General features: G+C 40.6%; 1 protein-coding gene across 3 annotated transcripts in view; it reads left to right on the top strand.

Annotated features, from left to right (window-relative positions):
- The window catches only part of LOC139210586 (neurexin-1a), a 227,609-nt gene that overhangs the window by 18,371 nt on the left and 188,266 nt on the right, over positions 1-20,972 (top strand). For 2 of the 3 annotated variants that reach the window (XM_070840646.1, XM_070840645.1), the window contains exons 3-4: positions 1,252-1,281; positions 2,443-2,490. In XM_070840646.1, coding sequence (XP_070696747.1) covers positions 1,252-1,281; positions 2,443-2,490 — 78 coding nt within the window. Of the gene's footprint in view, positions 1-1,251; positions 1,282-1,979; positions 1,992-2,442; positions 2,491-20,972 lie in introns of all 3 variants that reach the window. The other variant, XM_070840648.1, reaches the window with a different exon arrangement.

Genomic DNA, 20,972 nt, shown 5'->3' with positions numbered 1-20,972 from the left:
GTGCTTCAGTGCTCAGTGTGGTTGCCTCAATAAAAATTAAAACATTCAAAATAATAAAAACAGCGGGGCTTAGGATCCGGAGAGAGTGGGTGGGCTATTAACTCCAGGTCAACCAAACCAATCAGAAAGAACAAATGAATAATAAAACAGTAAAATATGGTAAAAATCATCTTGATAGGCTTAATTGAAGTATTATTGTGAGACAAAACAAAACTATACTGATTAGTTTCTTGAGTGAGTATCAATAAACTCATTTAAAATGTCAATGCACACTGATTATTTGAATATTTCATTTAAATATGCAAAGTGCCCACCTCACTGTTTGTCCGTAGTAATTATGATCACAGGCTGATTGTCATAAAACAGAACAGAGATGTTTTCACGCCGCGCTCTCCTCTTCTTTATTGGCGAGATGGTTCACTCTCCTTTTCCTATTTGGTGCCAGGACTGGAGTGAACTACTCTTAGTTTGTGTTTGACAGTTTTCCACAACAGCTGCTTGCATTTGCCAGGCAGGTAGCTAACAGGACATTCAATGGTGGCAAACAAATTTCAGCACTTTCCACTTCCAGGTGTTGCTGAAAGTGTCGGAATTAAATTGCAGCATAAGAAAAGAAAAGAAGTCGCCCGAATGGCGTGCCAACCGTGGAGAGGAAACAGACTCAGCAGCCAAGCGAAGCACTTAGTGCTGAATGTAGAGCCTGTTGTTCATGGTTAATATGCAGTGGCTGACAGTGTCAATCAAATGAATGCAATACAATTAAACTGTTGGCCGTGTGGAGCTCAAGAGTGGTCTGTTGACTAGAGCGCGTCCAAATCATCTTCCTCATTTCTTCTGTATGACACAAGTGTGACTCAGATATTATGTGGACACTTGACAGTTGTTGAAGGTCAAGGTAAAACAGTAGTTGTGTAGAGGGATTGCTCTTTCAGCATGATAGTGGTTCTCATCTCTTAGAAAGAGAGAGAGTGAGAGAGGAAAAAAAAAAAAAAGGTCAGCCTGAATTTAGATTTCTGAATGGTGACTAGTAAGTGGCTGATGATGCATTGCAACCTGCTCTGGTTGACTAGATGCTCATCGTGCTAACCCTGTCTGTGCACCCTCCTCTTTCTCTCCGTCCCACTCTTCCCTTTCCCAGCACTCCTTAAGTAACACAGACATCTACTGTGAAAGAGATGCCTGCGTGTCAGTGTCACACAGCTTCCCATGATCCCTTGTTCTCTGCTGACTGTGCTCTTGTTTTCCTTTAAGGTCTGGCACACCTGATGATGGGCGACCAAGGTATGAGCTCTGTTCCTTTTTCCCGTCACTCCTCCTTCGTCCCGCCTGCTCCCATTGTGCTCACAGATACATGTGCCTCTAACTCTTGTGCGACACTCGGGCTCGAAGCTTCAGATACAGGCTGTCATTTCACTTATTTTGAATGACCTAGTTGATTTTCATTCTCCCAGTGACTTTTTTTTTTTTTTTTCCACATGACCTCTTTTTCAAGCTCATTTGGCTTTCTACTCCCCACTCTGCTGGGTGTCACTTCTCTCCATCTTTTCTTTCTTTTTAATTATTCACATCTACTTTACATTCTGATGTTTTATGAGGATGTGGTTCGAGCAAAGAGACATTAGCATTAGGATATAATGCATGGTGGTGGAAAATAGCTTAGTGACTTTTTAAGCTAATCCTTATCTGTCCTTGCTTCTGTAATGCATGTTGTGAGCACAGACAGTCCGTTCAGTCTTCATCTTCCCATCTGTGCGGCTACTGCATACCCTCATCGTGCAGCAGGGCAGGGGTGTGAAGTCTTGTCTGTCTCGTTCCTCTTCCCTTTGTTTGCACATATGTGTAGCCATCAAACCTCTTTCTCCTGTCCTCTGTTCTTTTCCAACTTTGACTGTGACACTTATCGGTGTCTCCTCTCCTTTTGTTCTCCCTTTTTGTCTGGAATCTGCTTTCTTCATGGAACATTTCATCAAATCTCATAGGTAAAAATAAAGGTACTACCTTTTTAATCCTCTGAATTCATTAAGCTATGACAGCAGAGTTTTGTGGCGTTATATACTCATGCTAAGTGAAGTATATAAAGTCATTGGCATTTTAAAAAAATTGCTTTCTCAACTAATTAATGAAAGCTTTTCAAGGTAGGTGCTGCTTCTGCTTTGCGTTCACACGTTTCAGCTGTGTCACCTGTTTCTTTTCTGCCTGATGCATGATAATCATAAATGAGACTCACATGGGCATATGAACACAATAGTTGCTGTCCTAGTTCCAGCACATCACCACCACCCAGGGGTAACTACACTCTTTTTGTTTGAATAATGGGTTTTGGGGTTGCGGGTGAGGTTTGATCATAGTGTTGTGGGCCTCCCATCCTGGCTGTGATCCTCACCTCTCCTCCCTGTGGGGTAAGTGGACTTCTGATCTTTGCCGTTTGACTCTCCTCCTCAGGGCAGAGAGGGGAAGCTTGGCTTCTAAGGTCCCTACTGAGCATTCAAGGTAAATCTTTGATTATTTCAAGTTGGTTACTTCAGTAAAGCCAAATTTAGCAAGTCATCATGAGCTTACTCTGGTGTGGAAATCTTGAATGTCAACGTGTTTGGTTTACTAATTGAAGAACGACATGTAATGACAATTAAAGCAGTAATTAACAACATGACATTCAAGTGTTCCACTTGCATTCTGAAATAAGGTTTTCTTTGATTTCGCTTGCTCATTGCTTTGACATTTACTGTGTTATTAGTTTTAGTTTCGCAAATTATTATGTGCAGTTTTTACTCCATTACACCAATTAGAAAATACTGTGTTTTGTTAAATGCTATTTTTTTTGTCACACACTTGTGAAGCATCATCTGAACAGGTAAGTCTTACTACAATGAGAGGTGCTGCTTTGTGCTGTGTGAACAAGATTTGTAGCTACAATATATATCGGATTTTCTGTCCAAGCTGCAGCGATGTATGAATAACATACACACACACACACACACACACACACACACACACACACTCGCACACACACACACACACACTCGCACACACATTCTTTATTATACAATGCAGAGATTGATTTTTCCATCTCATAAGGTAAGTGTCATTTCCATAGTCCAGCTGGCTGCTTATGATTCTGTAAATGGAGGCATACAAGTTGTCTTTTCATCACACACATACATACAGTTCCACTGTGGGTGGTTGGAGAAATCAAACTTCTTTTTAAAGCTGTGTAGTTTTGCAAAATCATGGACTCATACATTAGATGTCATTGACCTAATTATATAATAAAGTATCTTGAATGGCAGTGTTTCAATGCAACTGTCTGGAGCATACGGCACATGTTTCTGTGAGCAAAACGCTTAGTGTCGACTAGTAGTTTGACATCACAGGTAGTTAACTAGTCAAATCGTGGACTGCTCAGCTCTTTTTAGACCCCTAATACACACTTGATGCTGAGTGGTTGTTTTTAGTGTGCTTTGTTTTTTTCCCTACACTAGCGAACACCCAGCCTGCTGTAGATGTGGCAGAAGGAAAGCCACAGGGGGAGATTGAGAGAATGCTGATGAGGCACAAATCTGACAAATCTGAGCACACTGCTTCTAATTTGGGCCATGATTAGTTGTCCCCTGTGTCGTACAGTGTGAAACGTAGTCAGTCCAGTTATGTACTGTGTGGTCGCAAACACATATCCCCAGTTGAGCCTTAAATCTAGGATTGAGGACAGTGCCTGTGTTCATTGTCTGCCTTAAGCTCGTGAGAATATTGTGTATTATGTTAGCCCCCCCCCCCAAGGTCCCCCTTTGTCACATTAACCACTTGTATGGTTTATCCTCTGTTTCATGGCTGGTCCCTTGAGGATGGGCTACTTTCTGTGTGCTGTTTTCAGCTGGTGCACTGACGCTGGATTCCTAAAACCTGGTTTCCATCCAGCTCTAGAGAGCAGGGCATACAGTAGGATAAGTCATAATACCACTGGCACACAAATCACAGGGTATTTAATTGCTGTCATCACAATAGACTGCCATGTGCAGCTTAAGAGAAACTGCAGGCTGTGCAGACAGGCTTACAGGTACCACTGGGCTATTTCTAAATTAGTATACTTTCTAATGTAATTGCTTTCACTTTCTAAAGATAGTAATTGTCCCTTTTCATTATATAATGCACATTACCAGGGATTTCTGTGAGGTTGTTTTCACATGCTGTGTTATATTCTGCATGTCAAATGAAACTGACGATCAAAGAAGACCTTAAGTCACATATCCATCATTCAGTTTCACTTCACAAAGGTTGTGCTGTTTTAATTTGCCGGCATGTAGAAACTGAACATTAGATTATCAAAGTAACATATTTGCAGCCATCAGATAACAAGGTGTGGATATTAGTTATGTTCTTAAACATGCTACAAAACTGCGGTTTGTGGGTTTTAGTGTTAATAATTGATATGGATGACGTGTGTAGAAAGTTTTGTGTGCATGTGTTTGTGATGCATCTATGCAACCCGAGCCACATGAGGCAAAGAGCATGGCTCTACATGCAGTGGTATAGACATTAGCATGGTGCATAAAGTATGAATAATTAAATCACAAGTCCATGCAAGACAAATACAGACCTCACTATGTATAGTTTGACGTCCACGGCAAAACCAATATCATAAAATGCTAAACAGATGCAGTAGCTAGATTCTAATGTTAGTGTCCCATCTAATCCAGGACATGTTGACTTAACCCTGAAGAAAAAGCTTCTTGCAAGGAGATGTGAATGTGTCTTTATTCCTAATGGCATCGTACAGCGCTTAATTTGGTATTCAGCACAGCTCAGTGAGTGAGTGAGTGCTGTGGGAGTGTGGTCAGAGAAAGAGATTGGAAAAAGCCTCACTTGACATACAGTGTGTGTGGTTTTGAAGTACCACACATTTACTTTAACACGAGCTCAGTAAGATAGGTTAGTGTCCAATATTCTGCAAAGTTTCACCATCTGCAAAAACTGCAAAGGTCATAATGAACATTTCAAGTGCTCCTACACAAGATACTTTAACTTTCACACTTAAAAATAGCAACAATGATGGGCTTCTCTACATATATTGAATATTTTGAGTTGTATAAAAAGTTATTTTACAACCTTTCTTTCTGCGATCCACCTTCTTACTGTGAAATCTGTAGTGATAAATCCCCAAAGCGTGGTTGAGAGCTTTCCTGACTTCAATTACTTCTGGCAGCACAGTGGCCAGCAGCACAAGTCATTTTCATTTTCTGGTATTTTTGGGTTTTCATAGTGACCTCGCAGGGGTTATCTATAAGGACTGTCAAAGTGGCAGGTGAAATAAATGTGTTAGAGCGCTGCGCATTGGTTCCATGTGGGATTCTGTAGGAGTTGGGCTGGATTGCTCAGGAGCTCCACATTTCCCTCTTTGCTTTACACTTAGATTGACAGGTCATTCCAAAAAGTTTGAGAGAATCGTGCTTTATTTTTTATGTCTCTTCCTCTGAGGAATCTACACATGTACTGATCATATTTAAATGTATAATGGAGACCAGGGGTGCCCGATACGTCGGGTAGATCGCGTGACATTAAAAAAAATAGATTGTAGTCCATCATCTGTCATCTCTAATTAGGACTAAGTGGTTTAGAAAATGAATGAAGGAACGTATGTAATGAATCGTACAGGACTCCAGTCTGAGAGCTCCTCTCTGCTACGGGTCCCCGGCAGGGACATGAGCGGTCAAACGTGCTAGCTACTGCAAAACTCCAGCTTTAGCCTTCCAATTTATATCTACTAAAGAAGAGATACTCTGGGATAGGAAGGGAGATTTGACTCCATTCAGTGCAGGTCATCAGAGGTTCCTCTGGTCACTTGTGAGCAATATTATAATATATTCTAATATATTGTGTACATCACTGTTTGTCACCTATGTGCATTACTGCTGTTCATTTTTATGTGTAATACCAAGGGTTACATTAGCTGCACTTATGCAGTGTACGCCAACATATACTGTATATATAAAGTAAACTATATCAATAAATATATGTTTAGCATTTTTAGTGTAGGTAGATCATTTTGACCTGGTCATTTTAAAAGTAGCTCGTGTGGGCCCCCCTGATGGAGACGATCTTACTGGGAGGCGCTTCGTATCTCAGGATAACATTTAGGATTTACAGTAGCTATAACCGAAGAGTAGCCCACCTGAAGCACACGGCACCATTGCAATGACAACGCTCTTTTGAATAAGTTCTTTTGAATAACGTGGAACAGCATGTCAGAGTGCAACTTGTCAAGACTCGTCTGCCTTCTTTATCTGACAGGTAACACGATACCATGTGGTGCGCATTGAATCAACAACAGATGTTGCCTTTGTTGCTTCACATGAAATCTGGAAGACTGTCAGTGAAATCCTTTCAGCTCCATTGACTCCCCCAGGATTACAGTGTCTCAGCTATAACCCTAGATGTTAAGCATAGCTGCCATTGCAGTGGTTTTTAAAAAAATAAATAAATAATAACTGTGAGGTGTGTTGCTTTAGTTATGGGGAGTGAGTTCTTTATTCATACTTTTCCTGGAGGACACATTTAGAGATAGTAACTTTACAGCCAGTGGTCATGTGGACACTCATTATGTGAAATATCAGAATTTCAGTGGAAGTGCTGTTTGAGACTCTTTAAGATTTAAGATTTGGGTTTATCTCTGGTTTTGGCATGTGGGTAACATCATCACCATCTGGTCTCAGAACCCCAAACTGAAGAGCTTGACTGAATCTGATACTGCATACACATAAGTAATCAGAAAATGATTGTGAAAGTGTAATATGCATTATAAAAAGATCCAAGGTGCAAGATTAGTTCTGTTTTTCATGGCCTAAGAAGCCACCTTGTTAGCACAGAAGACAAAGTGTGTTCTTATAAAGACAACCTTTATATACAGCCTGGCTCTTTCAGCAGGGCAAAGCTTTCAAAGTGTGAGTGAAGTAAAATCCGAGTGTTTACAGAAAGATGCAGCTCTGTCTTCATATTTACGTATTACCTTGCAATTTCTGTCATATTCAAACGGCTCCCTCAGCTCACTGAGAAATTAAGAACACTAAGGTGAGGGAAAAGGTTTACTGTGACATTATCTTGCGGGTGTCACAGCTTCGCTCAGTTCCAGGCTTTAAGTCTCAGCAAATATTTCCTTCTCACATCTTTGCTAAGATTTTTGCTGAGAAATCCTAAAGAAGTGTTTTAGCATACCTTTATTTCTGCAAGCTTAAGCAAATATTTCTGTTGACCAACCTAAATTTCAAAGCTCATCCCAGAACAGTCACTGAATTGTAAAAGGAAGCAGGTTCCTCCCTTAAATGTCTTCAAATCCCGTCTGCTGAAAAAAAAAATAATTAAAATAATACAAAATAAAATAAGAATAAACAAATACTGATTCATAATTCTGCACTAACACTCTCATGAGCTGCAGGCAACAGACACCTCAGGGCTACTACTGAGATGTGTTATTGTTGCTCCATCTGAAAGGAATTGTTAGACAACTATTACTACAAGAAACAATAAAGTTGCTGCATACGTCAAAAGAATGGCACCAAAACTAATTTCACACATATAAATACGCACGTTCCCAAATAACGCTGGTGTGAGTAACACGATGAATGCGGTAGTGAGGCAGAAAGCGTGATGAATAACTGCTGCCATAATTATTTTGGAAAGATATGACAGGAAATGATTATTAGGTGATGCACTAATACATTGGTATCGTCACTCACACTAACTGGATCGGCCAGTTTTAGAAACCTGAGGAGGTTTAATTTGCTAAACATTTTGATTAGCTAAGAGAACCAGAGACATTTATACAGATTGTTGTTGTGTTTAGATACAGGTACAGGTACATACTTGCTCTATTGTGATATTTTTATGTCTTTAAAACAAAGCACTGTCTTTTAATATGTCTATGTGTGAGTAATAAGCCGTTAAAGGATAATATTGGTGTTTGCAACATATTTTTTTGACAGATTTTGGATTTGAAAATGAAATATGTCACCTACCAGTCACTCTGAGGAGGGCCCACAGTTATCCTTTAAACCAGAATTACTCCCCCTAATCTATGGAGGTCTGCAGGGGTAAAGTTACTCAGTATTTCACATGATAAAAGGATGATAATGATGTTGAGATGGCAAAAGAGAGGTAAGAGATCAGAGTCATCACTGCACATATTTAGAGGGTCCCACTTGGCAGGTTGGGAACCAGCCAACATCCAGCCAACTGCCACGCTTATCTGATTAGCAGCTTATTTTGGGATGTCAGTACAGTAGCATAGTTTAAGCCCACCACCTGCTGCCCATGAAGCTGACTGGTATTAATGGCTTAAAAATCAAACCAGAGTGCAGAAATTGCCCAATTAATGCCAACATGTAGGGAACACAATCAAATCCACCAGTAGCCAAATCCACACTGCCTTTCTACACAGTCTGACGACCACGGCTGTGGAGACATTACGTTCATGTCGTCAAAATTTCACTAAAATCAGAAGCATAAATATGACCTATAAGTGTATCACCTTATTAGTTCAGTGTTATAGCTTCTGGCCGTGCTCCAGGGATGGCGATGGGCGCTTTGTTCCAGTCTGAAGCACCTGGATTGCCATGAAATTTGGTACAGACGTGACATGGATGCCTGGAAAAATGATTCCTGCTGACTCCAGCGATTCTCTGGATTTTACGCAGGTGCCACCAGCAGGTGGACGGTGGATGATATTTATTGCACATATTTGTGTTCCCTTCAAAATTAGCTGGTTAGTTAGTTACTAAACAAGTATGAGCTGATAAATGTGTGTGTGGGCTATGTTTTTAGAGCATTTCTAGGCCATCAGGATTTTCCAGTAAATCCATATTGACTTAGCATGGAGCCGGCTTGATAAGGGACTGGTGTCCTTGTTGTCTTGCTGCGCTCCACGGCACTGGTTGTCCAAACAAACATTACTACAGTGCATTAAGATTTCATGCATACTGATAGCTTACTTTCTACGTAGTACCTCTTTCATCCCTGCACTGCTTAGCTTCCCTGTTCCATATACCACCCTAGGGCCATCAGTGTTTGTTACAAACAAGGTAATTGTACTTGATGGGTCACAGAGGCAGTTTTCGCTGCAACAGAGATGGGGAAACAGACGCCTTTGCAGTGCAAAGAAAAGAGGCCTGTAATTGCCTGGAGTGAGATTTGTGTTTCTTGACATGGCAGATTGGCAAGACTGCACTAAAGCTCCACAGATTAGTACATTACCACAGATTCTGCTCCTGAGGTGGAGGCAGGAAGACACGGGGAGAGAGTGAAGGACTTAAAAGCAGACAGAAAGAGGCATGTAAAGAATGAGCACAAGGAAGGAGGCAGGGAAAGGGAGAAGGGCACTATGTGGTTATAAAGTGGGATTATAAAACAGAGACATGTGATTATAATAGACACAGAGGGGAAATACAGCTACGGAGGAAAAAAGAGAAACTCAGACTGCTGCTGAAGTTAAACAAGAGTTTTTTTCTTTTTGAAAAAAATTAGCTTTATTTGCTTTGAGCAAACATTTGTTCTCAGACATCAGACCTGCCTGCCTGGGTTTCTGATGGACATGTTTTGCATCTTCGCGCCAGTCTCAGCTCCATCGCCAGCATCCGAAATCAGATAATAAGGAGCACGCCGTCACATCTTTAAACTGTCGTAGCAGACAGTTTTTCTGAGGTCGGAGGCAGGTTTCAGCAGCATCCCTGTCTCCTCGTGTTCATCATCAGCGATAACAAAACCGCAGACTTTTGATTAACAGTTATCAATGCCATTCCCAAAGAATATTTATTATAAAAGATGACAAGCATGTTTTCTTCCCAACCTAAAGAAAGGGCGAAGGAGAATGTAGAATAAAAAGGTTGAATCAATATGAACAAGGCTCATCTGGCTCCCCAGGTGGAGTGGAAGGAGATCTGCTCCAGATCAATATCGCCGGTCGATCCCAGTGAGAGACTGCAGTGATGAAAAACTCTATTTCTTGGCCCGCAGAAGGGATTGGACAGAATTTAGCAGAAAATAGATAAAAGGGAGATACCTATACTTCACCAGCAGCCTGTGAAATGCATCCTTTGCATGTTGTTTTGTTTAGTTATAGTTCAGGTTTTCAATCATGGATTACGGCCATTTTACTGCCCTCCGCTGCTGGAAAGCTTCCAGGTGCTGCTATGATGCACTGTATAGGGTATGAAATCATATATATCCCCTCAGTATGTATTATGAAATGAGATAAAAGTGTACACAAAGAGGAGTGACGCATGGTGCAGTGTTGTGCTGCTTTGTGTAGGTGATTTATGAGAGCGAGCCGGTGGCTTAGCTACCTTCAAAGAGATTGTTATTTCCCCCGTCTTTAATGGCTCATTTATCTTCTCCCATTACGCCGTAAGTCTGCAGCTTGTTACTTTTCAGACATGTTGGAGCAAAAAGGGATACAGTGTGACTAATCTATATGGAGTCACTCACACACCAATACATATTAATTTGTCCTTCCCACGACTGTTGCCTCGTCTTTTCATTGTGGCATTAAAGCGCGTACTGTGAAATATGGAGGGGAATACAAAGTGGGTTCACAAGTGACAAATGTGTTTTTGATAATACACAAATAAAAACAAATTACATGTGACGACTTTATGGTTATTACAATTACATTTTCTATCCCAAACAAACACACGTCCAACTTTTTACTCCAAAATCAGCATCTAATCTGACAATATGGAGTCCAGTGCAACCAAATCCAAACCTGTTGACTGCTTCATGTGCAGAAACAGAACCTTTAGTTGTAAAATGTAATGTTAAATATGTGGAATATGTGAGATCTGTTCAGGTTGGGTTGTATTTGTTTTGCTATGTGGACATAATTCATCCATTCAGCACTTGTATTGACGAATATTTATTTATTATGCTTAAATAAAATGTAATGAACGTATTAGCATATGGTAAATGTAACTACAGCGAGGACTTCAGAGTTCTTGTACTATTGATACAACATTCTGTGAATATTCTAGTTGGACCGACCAAACCGAAAAGTGGATGCCTTTTCAATGATGCATAGCGGGGAAATGGCATGGCTCCCTGTGGGAAATTGAATAGTCCATTTCCAATCGAGTGTGCCCTGGAAAATCCATGGAGGTCAGTGGCAATTTGTCTCAGGAGGTCTGCACTGAGAGTCATTACGCGCAAGACCAACATGTCCCCAGGGACAGAACCATTCTTTATTCCCTTTTGATATATATAAAATATTTCCCTCTCCCTCTTCTTGTGCTTCCTTTTGCAAATAGGTATGAAGATTTCCCCCCATTCAGAGGAGTAACATAGGAATTGCACGTTGCATAATAGCATAATAACCGCCACAATACAACACTTTCCTCTATCACAGTGAGGGAGCATCTCATTAACCTCTATTTTTGAGCAGCTCATGTTTGTTTAACAAATTGCTCGTGTCCCTTGTTTAATTATAAGCGAAGTGCCATATCTACTCCACTTGGAAGACAAATTCTGTTGTTGCTCCGATTAAACATGTCGTGAATTTTAATGCGCAAAATGTGCTGCTATCAATCATCATAGTTTACTGATGTTTTAGCACCGGGGAAGGTGACTTTTGAACAGTTGGTGTACAAACCTGAGATCATTTTCTCAGTCGCTGAGTCATATGACTCAGGGATCAGGGACGCTGTCGGTCGGGGGGGTTTGTTGTCGAGGATCAAATCACACTAACCATATGTAAGTAATCATTACTGAGAATAAAAACTTAAAAGTTAATTCAAGACTTACCATAAATCCACTGAAGTGTTTTACAGACCATGAGGCTGTTTTTTAACTTAAGTTTTAAGAGAAGTCACTGGCTCCTGCTCAAAGACAAAACAATCAGTCCTTTTAATTCCCATTCAAGCTCTGTGTCGTGCCATACTTACTAAAATGCCTGCAATGAAGCTCAAAATGAGACATTAGGTTTACATTTAAAACCATCCTGCTCTATTAGTGCGTCTATTTCTGCTGCTGCTCATCTAAAAAAAAAAATGTTTTTCACTTTGGATGCAGTAAATCCGGCCGCCTCGGTTGCCCTCCCCTCTCATTTTCTGCCTTGTGTTGTTTCTTCGCTCCTCAGATTCAAATCACCTGTGCACTGCCCACACATCTTTAGAGAGAGAAAACAAGCCGATGAAAGACAGTGGGAGATTACATGACCCCGCTTGATCCATAGCTGCCGTATCAATGAGTTCCCAGTTATCGGCGCATTCTTGTTTTGGCTTGCAGATGAGATTCCCCTTGGAGCAACATCAAAATGGCAACACTAGTCGTGTTTTTCATTTCATTGTCGTTAGGGGGAGTTCAGAGGAGCGTGATGATAGCCAGCAGACCCGGTTTCAGTCATTCTGCAACATTTAATGGGTCTTGAAATACAATTGAAGGCTTATTTTCAAGAGTACAGTTTTAAGAGTTGAGGTGTTCAGGCGACTTGTGATGGTAAATAACTCTGAGCACAGAGGAGTGGAAAACATCCACGGAGTTCAGGACATTGATAAGTTTTAAATTGATGCATTTTTGGTGTCTTTGAAAGGATAATTTAGGAAGAAATGACTCACTGCTGACAAAGAAAGTGAAACCTTGGATTTCTATGTTAACGTCACAACACAGACTTCTTCAAAAGCCCTTCGAACCAAAGAAAGAGCTCAGCTGCTGATTCTTCACAATGATTGGTTATTGATCATATGATATATATTATATCGTATTAAATATAAGCCCGTTCCACGTCTTCAAGATGAGAATCTTGATGATTTTATTATTATTGATAATGATTATAAAAATGAGAAGAACTATTTGTCTGCTTTAACTGAGCAAAGTTCTGACCATGTTGTCCTTATTGGTATCAGCACCAATCAAAAGTAAGCCATGCTACAAACTTGCACCATTAATCAAAATGAGAAATTGCACCATTTGGGTTGACGCCATGACGTCAGAGTTAATCATTTTAGAGCTGTCTTGTTAGCAGAGTTTCACTGTACAGCAGTTAAATGTGTATTACAGTATGAATATCCTAATGAGATAAAACTGGGAATATATCATCCTCATATCTTCCCCCCCAGTGACGCTCACACCTCTCATGAATTGTAAATTAAGCTAATTGTTTCATTTGTGGTTATTCCCTGTAGTGTTTTACCAATCAGTCATTTATCTTCCTCATCTCTGTGACTGTAATAGGTTTGTTTTGTATAAGCCTCAATGAAACCTCCCATAACAATTAAGCTACTTGAGGAATGATCATTTTCACAAAGCTGTAGTTCCTGTTGTCTTTGTACAAAACACAATACAAATATCAAGCAGGTGAGAGTTGTAGTTTGATGGATTTGAGAATAGATCTGATTAATTATTGTCAGTGTGTGGTGCACTTCGACATCAGCATCTTAATGTACGTATGTTTTTTATTGCAGATTTGCATTTTGTGTCTTAGAATCATACTGAATCAGCCTTTGGCCAGATTTCTATCTTAAAAAACAATATTTTCCCCGTTACACTCACAGTTCTATGTTTATGCAGGAGTTCATTCCTCTGTTTAGAAAATAGAAGCTGCTTTTTAAAAAGCACAAGATTTCATATTTATTAGTACTTGATAAGCTCCGTGCCGCCTGTGGGGACTGACATAATGAAGTGTAAATGTATTGCTTTTAGATGGCCGTGCTGAGGCCATAATTCCCCGTCCCTGAGCTCAGGTGAAGGTCAGCGGGGAGCTGTCAAAATAACATGTTTCCCTTAACATGCTACCACAGCAAGGCTCCCTAGAATTAAAGTGTCTGCCTGAGTCAAGTCAGTCTGGATCATTAATTTTCATTTTAGTTCACAGTCAGCCGTTATTTATCCTTGGGCTTTATAATTCTGAGCTTGTGGGATTGAGCCAGATCCCCCTTTGAGGCTGTGAGAGCATAATTTGGACTCAGCAACACAGTTTACATCTACCCTGACAACCAAAACAGCGTCTGTGAATCACATCAGCCTCTGCTGAGTTTAGTCAGATGGTGACGTGTCGTTATTCCAGGTAACACTTAAATATCTGATGGACTGATTTTGTGTGACATACATTTAATTTAATGTGAGTGGAGCAGATTGTACACTAATGGTTTACATATTTTTTTATTATGGGAGGAATCAATATGCCTGTTGGCTTTTTGGCATTGTTAGGAAATATATAGCGCTTGGCAAAAGCTGCAGTGCCTGTTGGTCTCAGTGAACGATTTCAACAATAGCAGGGGAGCAGCTTTTTGATTAGAGCTACAGTAGGCAGGGTTTTACATAAAAATAGATCTCATCAGGCAGCATCACAAAGTGGAGGCATTTCAGAGGGGCATCCTATCCACCATAATTGAGATCACACACTTTTTTTCCTTCTTGCTAAAATTAAATTCTGGCATTCAGAATGGTCACTTCACCCCACAGGAAATTAAAAATCAAAGCTCACTACAAAGTTGTGCTCCGTCTAGAAAATCTCCCTTTCATATCCTGAGTCTGTGTCTCTATTATCTGGGTGTTTTAGTCCAAACTGTGTTATTCCTGCTAGACAGTAGCATTCAAGTGGGGGTCTTGAGTTTAAAGAAACAGTAATTTAACCGCACATGAAGGCAGTTAAGCTGTAGAACGAACAGACAAGTTAGATCTTGAAAATCTAGTAAAATGGAAGAAAGATACCTGGAGAAACATTCAGTGTAGACAAGCTGTAGATGCTGTATGCTAACGTAGTTCTCTGCTGCTGGTAAACCATCACATTAGACAAGTCAAAGCCAGTTCAACATGTTGTGCAATGATCCACCAGCCAATGACAGAGCGGTCAGAGATGACTGCGGCTGTGCGTGTGGGATTGTTCTCTGATTCATCAAACAAAAAGGCATCTTTGAAAAGGAAATCACAATCAGGCCAAAGAATCGTGTGCTACAACTATTAATCCCACGTCCTCATAAAGAATCAAGTGAAAGTAAATTGAATATATTTGTTAGTTTGCGTTTGACTGGTGCAAAATGACACAACCATGTTCCTCCTTAAACGTGGACATGTGATTTAGTGTTTTTACACATTATAAGGTGATGAAACGTGTCTTTTGATTACACATTGATGCTGAACGTTGTGTAATTTACAAGCTATTTCAGTGAATTAATATAAAAACAGCATTTGATTCATAATCTGAACGCAAACCACATTTTGCATCATGTGCAAAATATAGTGGAAGATCTTTTGTAACTGTAGTTTGACAGTCGAAGTGGTGTAACATGATTAATCACATTCAGATACAGCTTGTGTATTTTTGCATCTACATTTTCATAGAATAAAGAGATGCTGCATGAGGGTTTAAAATCTTGATTTCAAGACGTACTTCATTATTTTCTTTTAAAAATGTGTTTGTATGAACTTGTCAGTGTGGTTCTAAGGAAACATTATATTGGTCTAAACTGTTTAACGGTGCTGGAGCAGCATTTGCTGTGTAATTTAGAGGCTGTGTCAGTGACTAAAATAGGCCTGCAGATAAGAGCTGAGGATGCCTTGCACATCATTAAGTGTGAAATATAACAACACACCCCTGAGCTGCCTACTGTTCCCCTGGAGAGACGACAGCTAGATAGGGCTCTGCACAATTATGGCTGAGAGAGACACAGACCTACCTTCCTTACACTGCTTCATCTTAAAGCCGTGCTGATGGAGAGTACTGCAGCACACCTCTACACAAAACACCTGAGAATTAAAGTACAAAATCCTTTGAATGCTGTTTGTTCTGTGGTCCAGTAAAGCAGTGCCGGAGCTGATGCTGTTCTGATTGGATTTCTCTCCTCCTAAAGTTCTCTGTGTACATGCATTGCAATGCATGAGCCTAGAGTATACCTAGAGGCAGATTATCAGTAAGTTATTTCACACCACTCCAAGCACTCCCTGGAAAGGGAGAAAGAAAACATTACATGAATCTATGAAGATATTGCTGTGGAAAATTGAAAATTGAAGTATACTTTCTCTAAAAGGCAGGATTATGCACCCCTCTTCCTCGCCTCACCCTTTTCATTCCTTCATTTGCATTAAAAGCCTGACTACTTTGTTCTGTATAGCTGTATGCTTATTTTACAGGCATGGTATGTTTGGTTGGAAATGTTGGCAAGGCTGCATCACTGTCATTCCATCGGCTTTTAAATATAATCAAATACCACTTCAGCGAGTCATTTCATTACACGTTTGGAACAGCGGAGTAATTAGCAGCAATATAACACAACAGTAACTGTAACAGATCCAATCTCACACCACCTTTAATTTATTATACATTATGGGCAGTTTTAGCATTCTCTATCATGATACATGGAAGCCATCAACACATGTGATTTCACATGTAGAATCACTGGTACTGTGCGCACCCTCCCTCACAGTGAATAGACAATGAATCATGTATATAACAGGATAAAAAAGAAGCTGAACGCTGTATTGACATTGGAATTTTTCCGTCTTTCCAATATCCCTCCTACTGCAAAACCCCTGGGATCCAGAGATGAGTAAAAAAAAAAAAAAGAAACTCTCCCAACATTGTGGTTTTTTAGACTGCTGACAAGATGTTCTCTGGCTATTAAATCCATTTCTCACTGTCAGTGGAGCTGGAGCAGCTTAGATTTGAATGAGGAGATGCTGGTGCTCCTGCTGCTGTGGGACCTATATATACACCGAGGGTGATGGAGTCCATATAATGCATTGTGTCATAACTGATGCACAGTAGGATTGTTGAGGAACTGAGGTTGGTTGGGACTGGAATAAGAAATGTATTTGAATTCATTATTAACATTTTGCTGCTTTATAGTTACACCACAAAAAGACTTTCAGGTCTGCAGTGTCCACTGAGCCCAGCCGTATTTTTCTATCAGACTATTAGATGATCAGAATGTCCTCTTCGGGTCATGGAGGAGACCCATTGTCGTCAAGTCCGTGCAGAATTAAAGAAGAAGATAGCAGCACATTTTACCGCTCTGTAGATGAGCATAGGTGATTAGAGCGTGATGCCAGTAGTGTTAGGAGGCAAAGAGAAAGTGATGAGAAGTGGACTGACGATGGATGTTTTTGGGCTGATTGATGAGCAGACATGCTGCCACATGTTATTGTGTAGAAAGATATTTAAAGATTCAATCTGCTCAATGAAAGTTAGTTGGTCATCGGTCAAGATCTTCAGATTTCTTGCACAATAACTGGAAAAAAACAGCTGCGTTTAAAATAATAACTTAATTTTATTCAAAGGCCTTTAATTTATTTTTAAACCTTTCACGGGAGTTTGCTGTTTGCTGAGATCCAACAGAGAGGTGGTCCACAGTTTAGGGCCATAAAAACAGAAAGCAGCCTCGTCAAACATCGTGTGGGGAAACTTCAGGAACTCCTGAAATAAAGGAAAAGGAGGATTCATGTTGGGACATTAAATGAGAGGCAGCCACTGATTTGTGAAGGTACTAAATTATGTAAAACCTTTTAAACAAGTGAAAGAACATTAAAACCCATTCTAAAACATTCAGGTAGTCAGCTTCTTTTGTTTGATCTGTTCCACTTTTAGTAATTCTCACTCGTGTTCGATTAAAACTGAAGCGCAGAACTTCGCCCTTTACTTTGGGAATCGTATAACAAAACAAATGTGACTCGAGGTCCTCTTATCAACCATATCGCATGTCATTATTTGCACGACTGCAAGAGGCTGCTTGTCAGGAAAACAGAAACGATTCTCACATGTAACGCTCCATATGATGCACTGCTGTATTACCTTGGCAGGTGAACCAGAGCACACAAGTCACTCAGGACAAACACAGTGCACGTGGTACATACATTCTAGCGTGCAAACATAATTATATTAACACAAACCCCGACACAAATCCCTCAGCTGGAAGTTCGTAAGCGGAAAAGCTGACAAAGGATTTCTGGTATCAAAGTGATTGTTATGAACTTTATCTTGAGTCTTATTTGAGAAACAAATGGCCCTGTCATCAAGAACACACCATCTATAATTCTTTGTCCTTTTTTTTCCATAAACAGTTATTCCGCCCATGCCGGCCTTGGTGCCAGAAGATAAATAAGGGGAATTAATTTGTGTCAGGATGACAGGAAAGCACTGCTCTGTTTGGCAGGAAAAAACAGAGCAGAGAGTGTTATTAATGACTAGACGTGAGGACTGCAAGGACCACAGTCACTCAGAAGGAGGTCAGGAGAGAGGGAGGCGAGCCAGGGGGACAGGGAGGACGGGAACAGGGTGCTAACGCAAGAATAAAGGGAATATTCAGTAAAGTGGCAGATCAACGGCGTAAACTAGCCTTTAGGATGGTGGAACACCCACCGCTCGTCAGCGCTCCTTGCCTGTCCTAGTTTTTAGCGTCACCAACCTTGCGCCAATCCTCGCCGTGTGATGCTGTAGCATAAATAATGGGCACCTCGCTGCCGACTGGAGCTGCGTGTTGTGTGGAGGCAGCATTCAGGTCAGAGAGGACACAACTGCTTTCCATTGTTACTTCTATTGCCACAGACTGACCATGATGTAAAAACAGGAAACACCTTCAAACGCTCTGTATGTGTGAGCGTGAAGTGTATTCTTCAGAGTTCTGTTCCAGCCTCTAATAGCTACACTGTCATGTGATTGGGAACATTAATTGGCAATAACACTTAATCACTGCTCTGTGCAGTTCATCATTGATTGTTTGAGTGAATGAACAGTTTCCTCTCATCTTTTAAAGGCCTTGGTAATGTATTTTCTAACTGTAAGTGATGGCTGCTATTTTCTGCAAAAGTAGTTTAGGTTATTTCACACTGGACATTCAATTCTTTATTCTTTTTTATTCTTTATTCACTCTGTAGCAGATAAGTAAACTGTCGTGTTGCCACATTATGAACAGTCATAGAAATGGCTTCAGTGCTGGTGTGACTCAGTGAGTGAGTAAGTTTCTCATGAATACGTTGGACGTCTTTAGAAGTATGTTGAAATAGCATCGAAATCACAGAACAAAATGAAAGTTGTGACAAATTTGTTTTTGTGTTTCCACCAACAGTGCATTGACTTTACTGCATGAACCCTCTGCACTGCACTGGCCTCAGCGTTTTGAACGGCTGAACAGCAGATATGAGTTACCCAAAATACTCAGTTGCCCTTCCAAAAGTCAAACATTGCTCTTCTGAACATTAAGTATAAAACTGACCTGCTTGCTGCACCTTGTTCTGACCGAGACACCCCACTCAGGGAGGATATTATGTGGAGGAGAAAAGAACACAAGTTATTCTTTTCTGTTTCGAAAAATTGACATGTTTTTTGTGAAGCTAGCAGCACAGTGTCACTGCTGGGTTGGCTGATGTAAGCAAGCGTGAGTGGCTATGAATGTAAGAGAAACAGGTCGGCATGGTTGCACTGCTACATTAAGTCTGTAGAAAAAAAACAACTGTAAAATCGGCATTTGAGAGGCAAGAAAGCCTGTTTTCACAAAAACAATGGCCACCCTCCAGCCAGTGAGACGTCAGCACTGACCCAGGTCGTGGTGTGAACGTTAGTGTAAGTCTGCAACATCTGTTGAGGAAAATGATGATGCAACTGTAAACATTTCCCACATGACTCTGTAGCAGAGAGGTAAACATTCAGAGGGAAGTTCCCAGTTCAGAAGTTCAGGATTAAATAGAGGAAGATTTGGAACAAACTGCATGATAAACACAGATTTTTAATGGATGGCAGTGATCCTAGCAATACTGCACTGCAACATATTGAGCACCAAACATGTAGCATTAGGCTACATAAGGAACCCAGAGAGTGTATTTTATTAAAACTGTTATCTTGACATAACAACTTCATTACGTCCTTATCTTCTGCCTGATTTTACAACAGTGTCTCATTACCATCTAATCACAATAATATATTGTGTTAGGATCTTCAGAGAGGGTTTAACAAAGTCAAAGCTGCTGTTGACATGTTGTTGGAAGCTTTTAGGCTTCAGTACGGACGTATAGCTTCTATGCACAAAGCAAATAGTTAGAGATGAACAATAAGCAAACATAAAGGTCAATTGTTTTACATTGCTGCTTTTTCGTTGTTGTATATTATACTTAGATTACCAGGACCACATATCCTTTGGAGGCCCTTAAGCACTGAAGTACCTCACTTTGTGAGCACTGCAGGGCCCTGAGGCCCAAGTGGTCATCACATGTTTTAAACAAAAGGGTCTTGGGGCCTTCACATTGTAAGCACTAAGGGGTCTGGGGGCCCAACTGTTCAGTTCCCACTATAAGATCCCAGGGGCCTAGTGGTCAGCCTTCTTCTGAAGTCTAGGGCTACTTGCCATGCGTGGATTGAGACTTGGAGGTCCCCTGGCAGTCTGAGGCCCTGGGTCACTGGCCCATTATAATCCAGCCTTGGTCAAGTCACTCTGATCATTTTTTTTTACTGTTTAAGTAGGGGTGTTACAGCTAAACATAAGCTTTTAGAGCCTGTCATTGGAATTAATTCTGCCACACTCACACTAAGCACTATAAGTGTAGAAAACCACTTTGCTAATTGTGCATGACAGAGTGTTATATGCTTTTTACAATGCAAAGGTCAAGCATGCACTTCACATCTGTGTGTGTGGGGGTGGCTGTTTGAAGATAGCATCTCCAGAGCATCTTCAGCCATTACACCCACATGGAGAACACAAAGTGGCCCACACAAGCCGGGCCGACTTCCCACATCTGGCACACGTGTGTGTAATAGAGGCTTATTGTGTTTTCGCTCAGGCTTTTAGAAGTATGCAAGGCCGTGTGGCAGCATAAAAGTGCGCTGGATTCCACAAACATGCAACAGATTTGTCATAATTAACAATCGCTAGTAATTATTTGCAGAGATGACCACTGTAGCTTCTGAACAGAGGGGTTTTTATATTAGTGGGTGTGCAGGAGACAGTCTGTGTGTGCTTGTGAGTGTGAGAAAAATCTGACAAGAGACGCACAGTTTACATACCCGAGATTGCAGG

The sequence above is a fragment of the Pempheris klunzingeri genome, chromosome 12, assembly GCF_042242105.1.
Source record: "Pempheris klunzingeri isolate RE-2024b chromosome 12, fPemKlu1.hap1, whole genome shotgun sequence".
Classification (NCBI taxonomy): Eukaryota; Metazoa; Chordata; class Actinopteri; order Acropomatiformes; family Pempheridae; genus Pempheris; species Pempheris klunzingeri.
The sequence above is the reverse complement of the archived record's forward strand: the minus strand, read 5'-3'. Positions and strand labels throughout refer to the sequence as shown.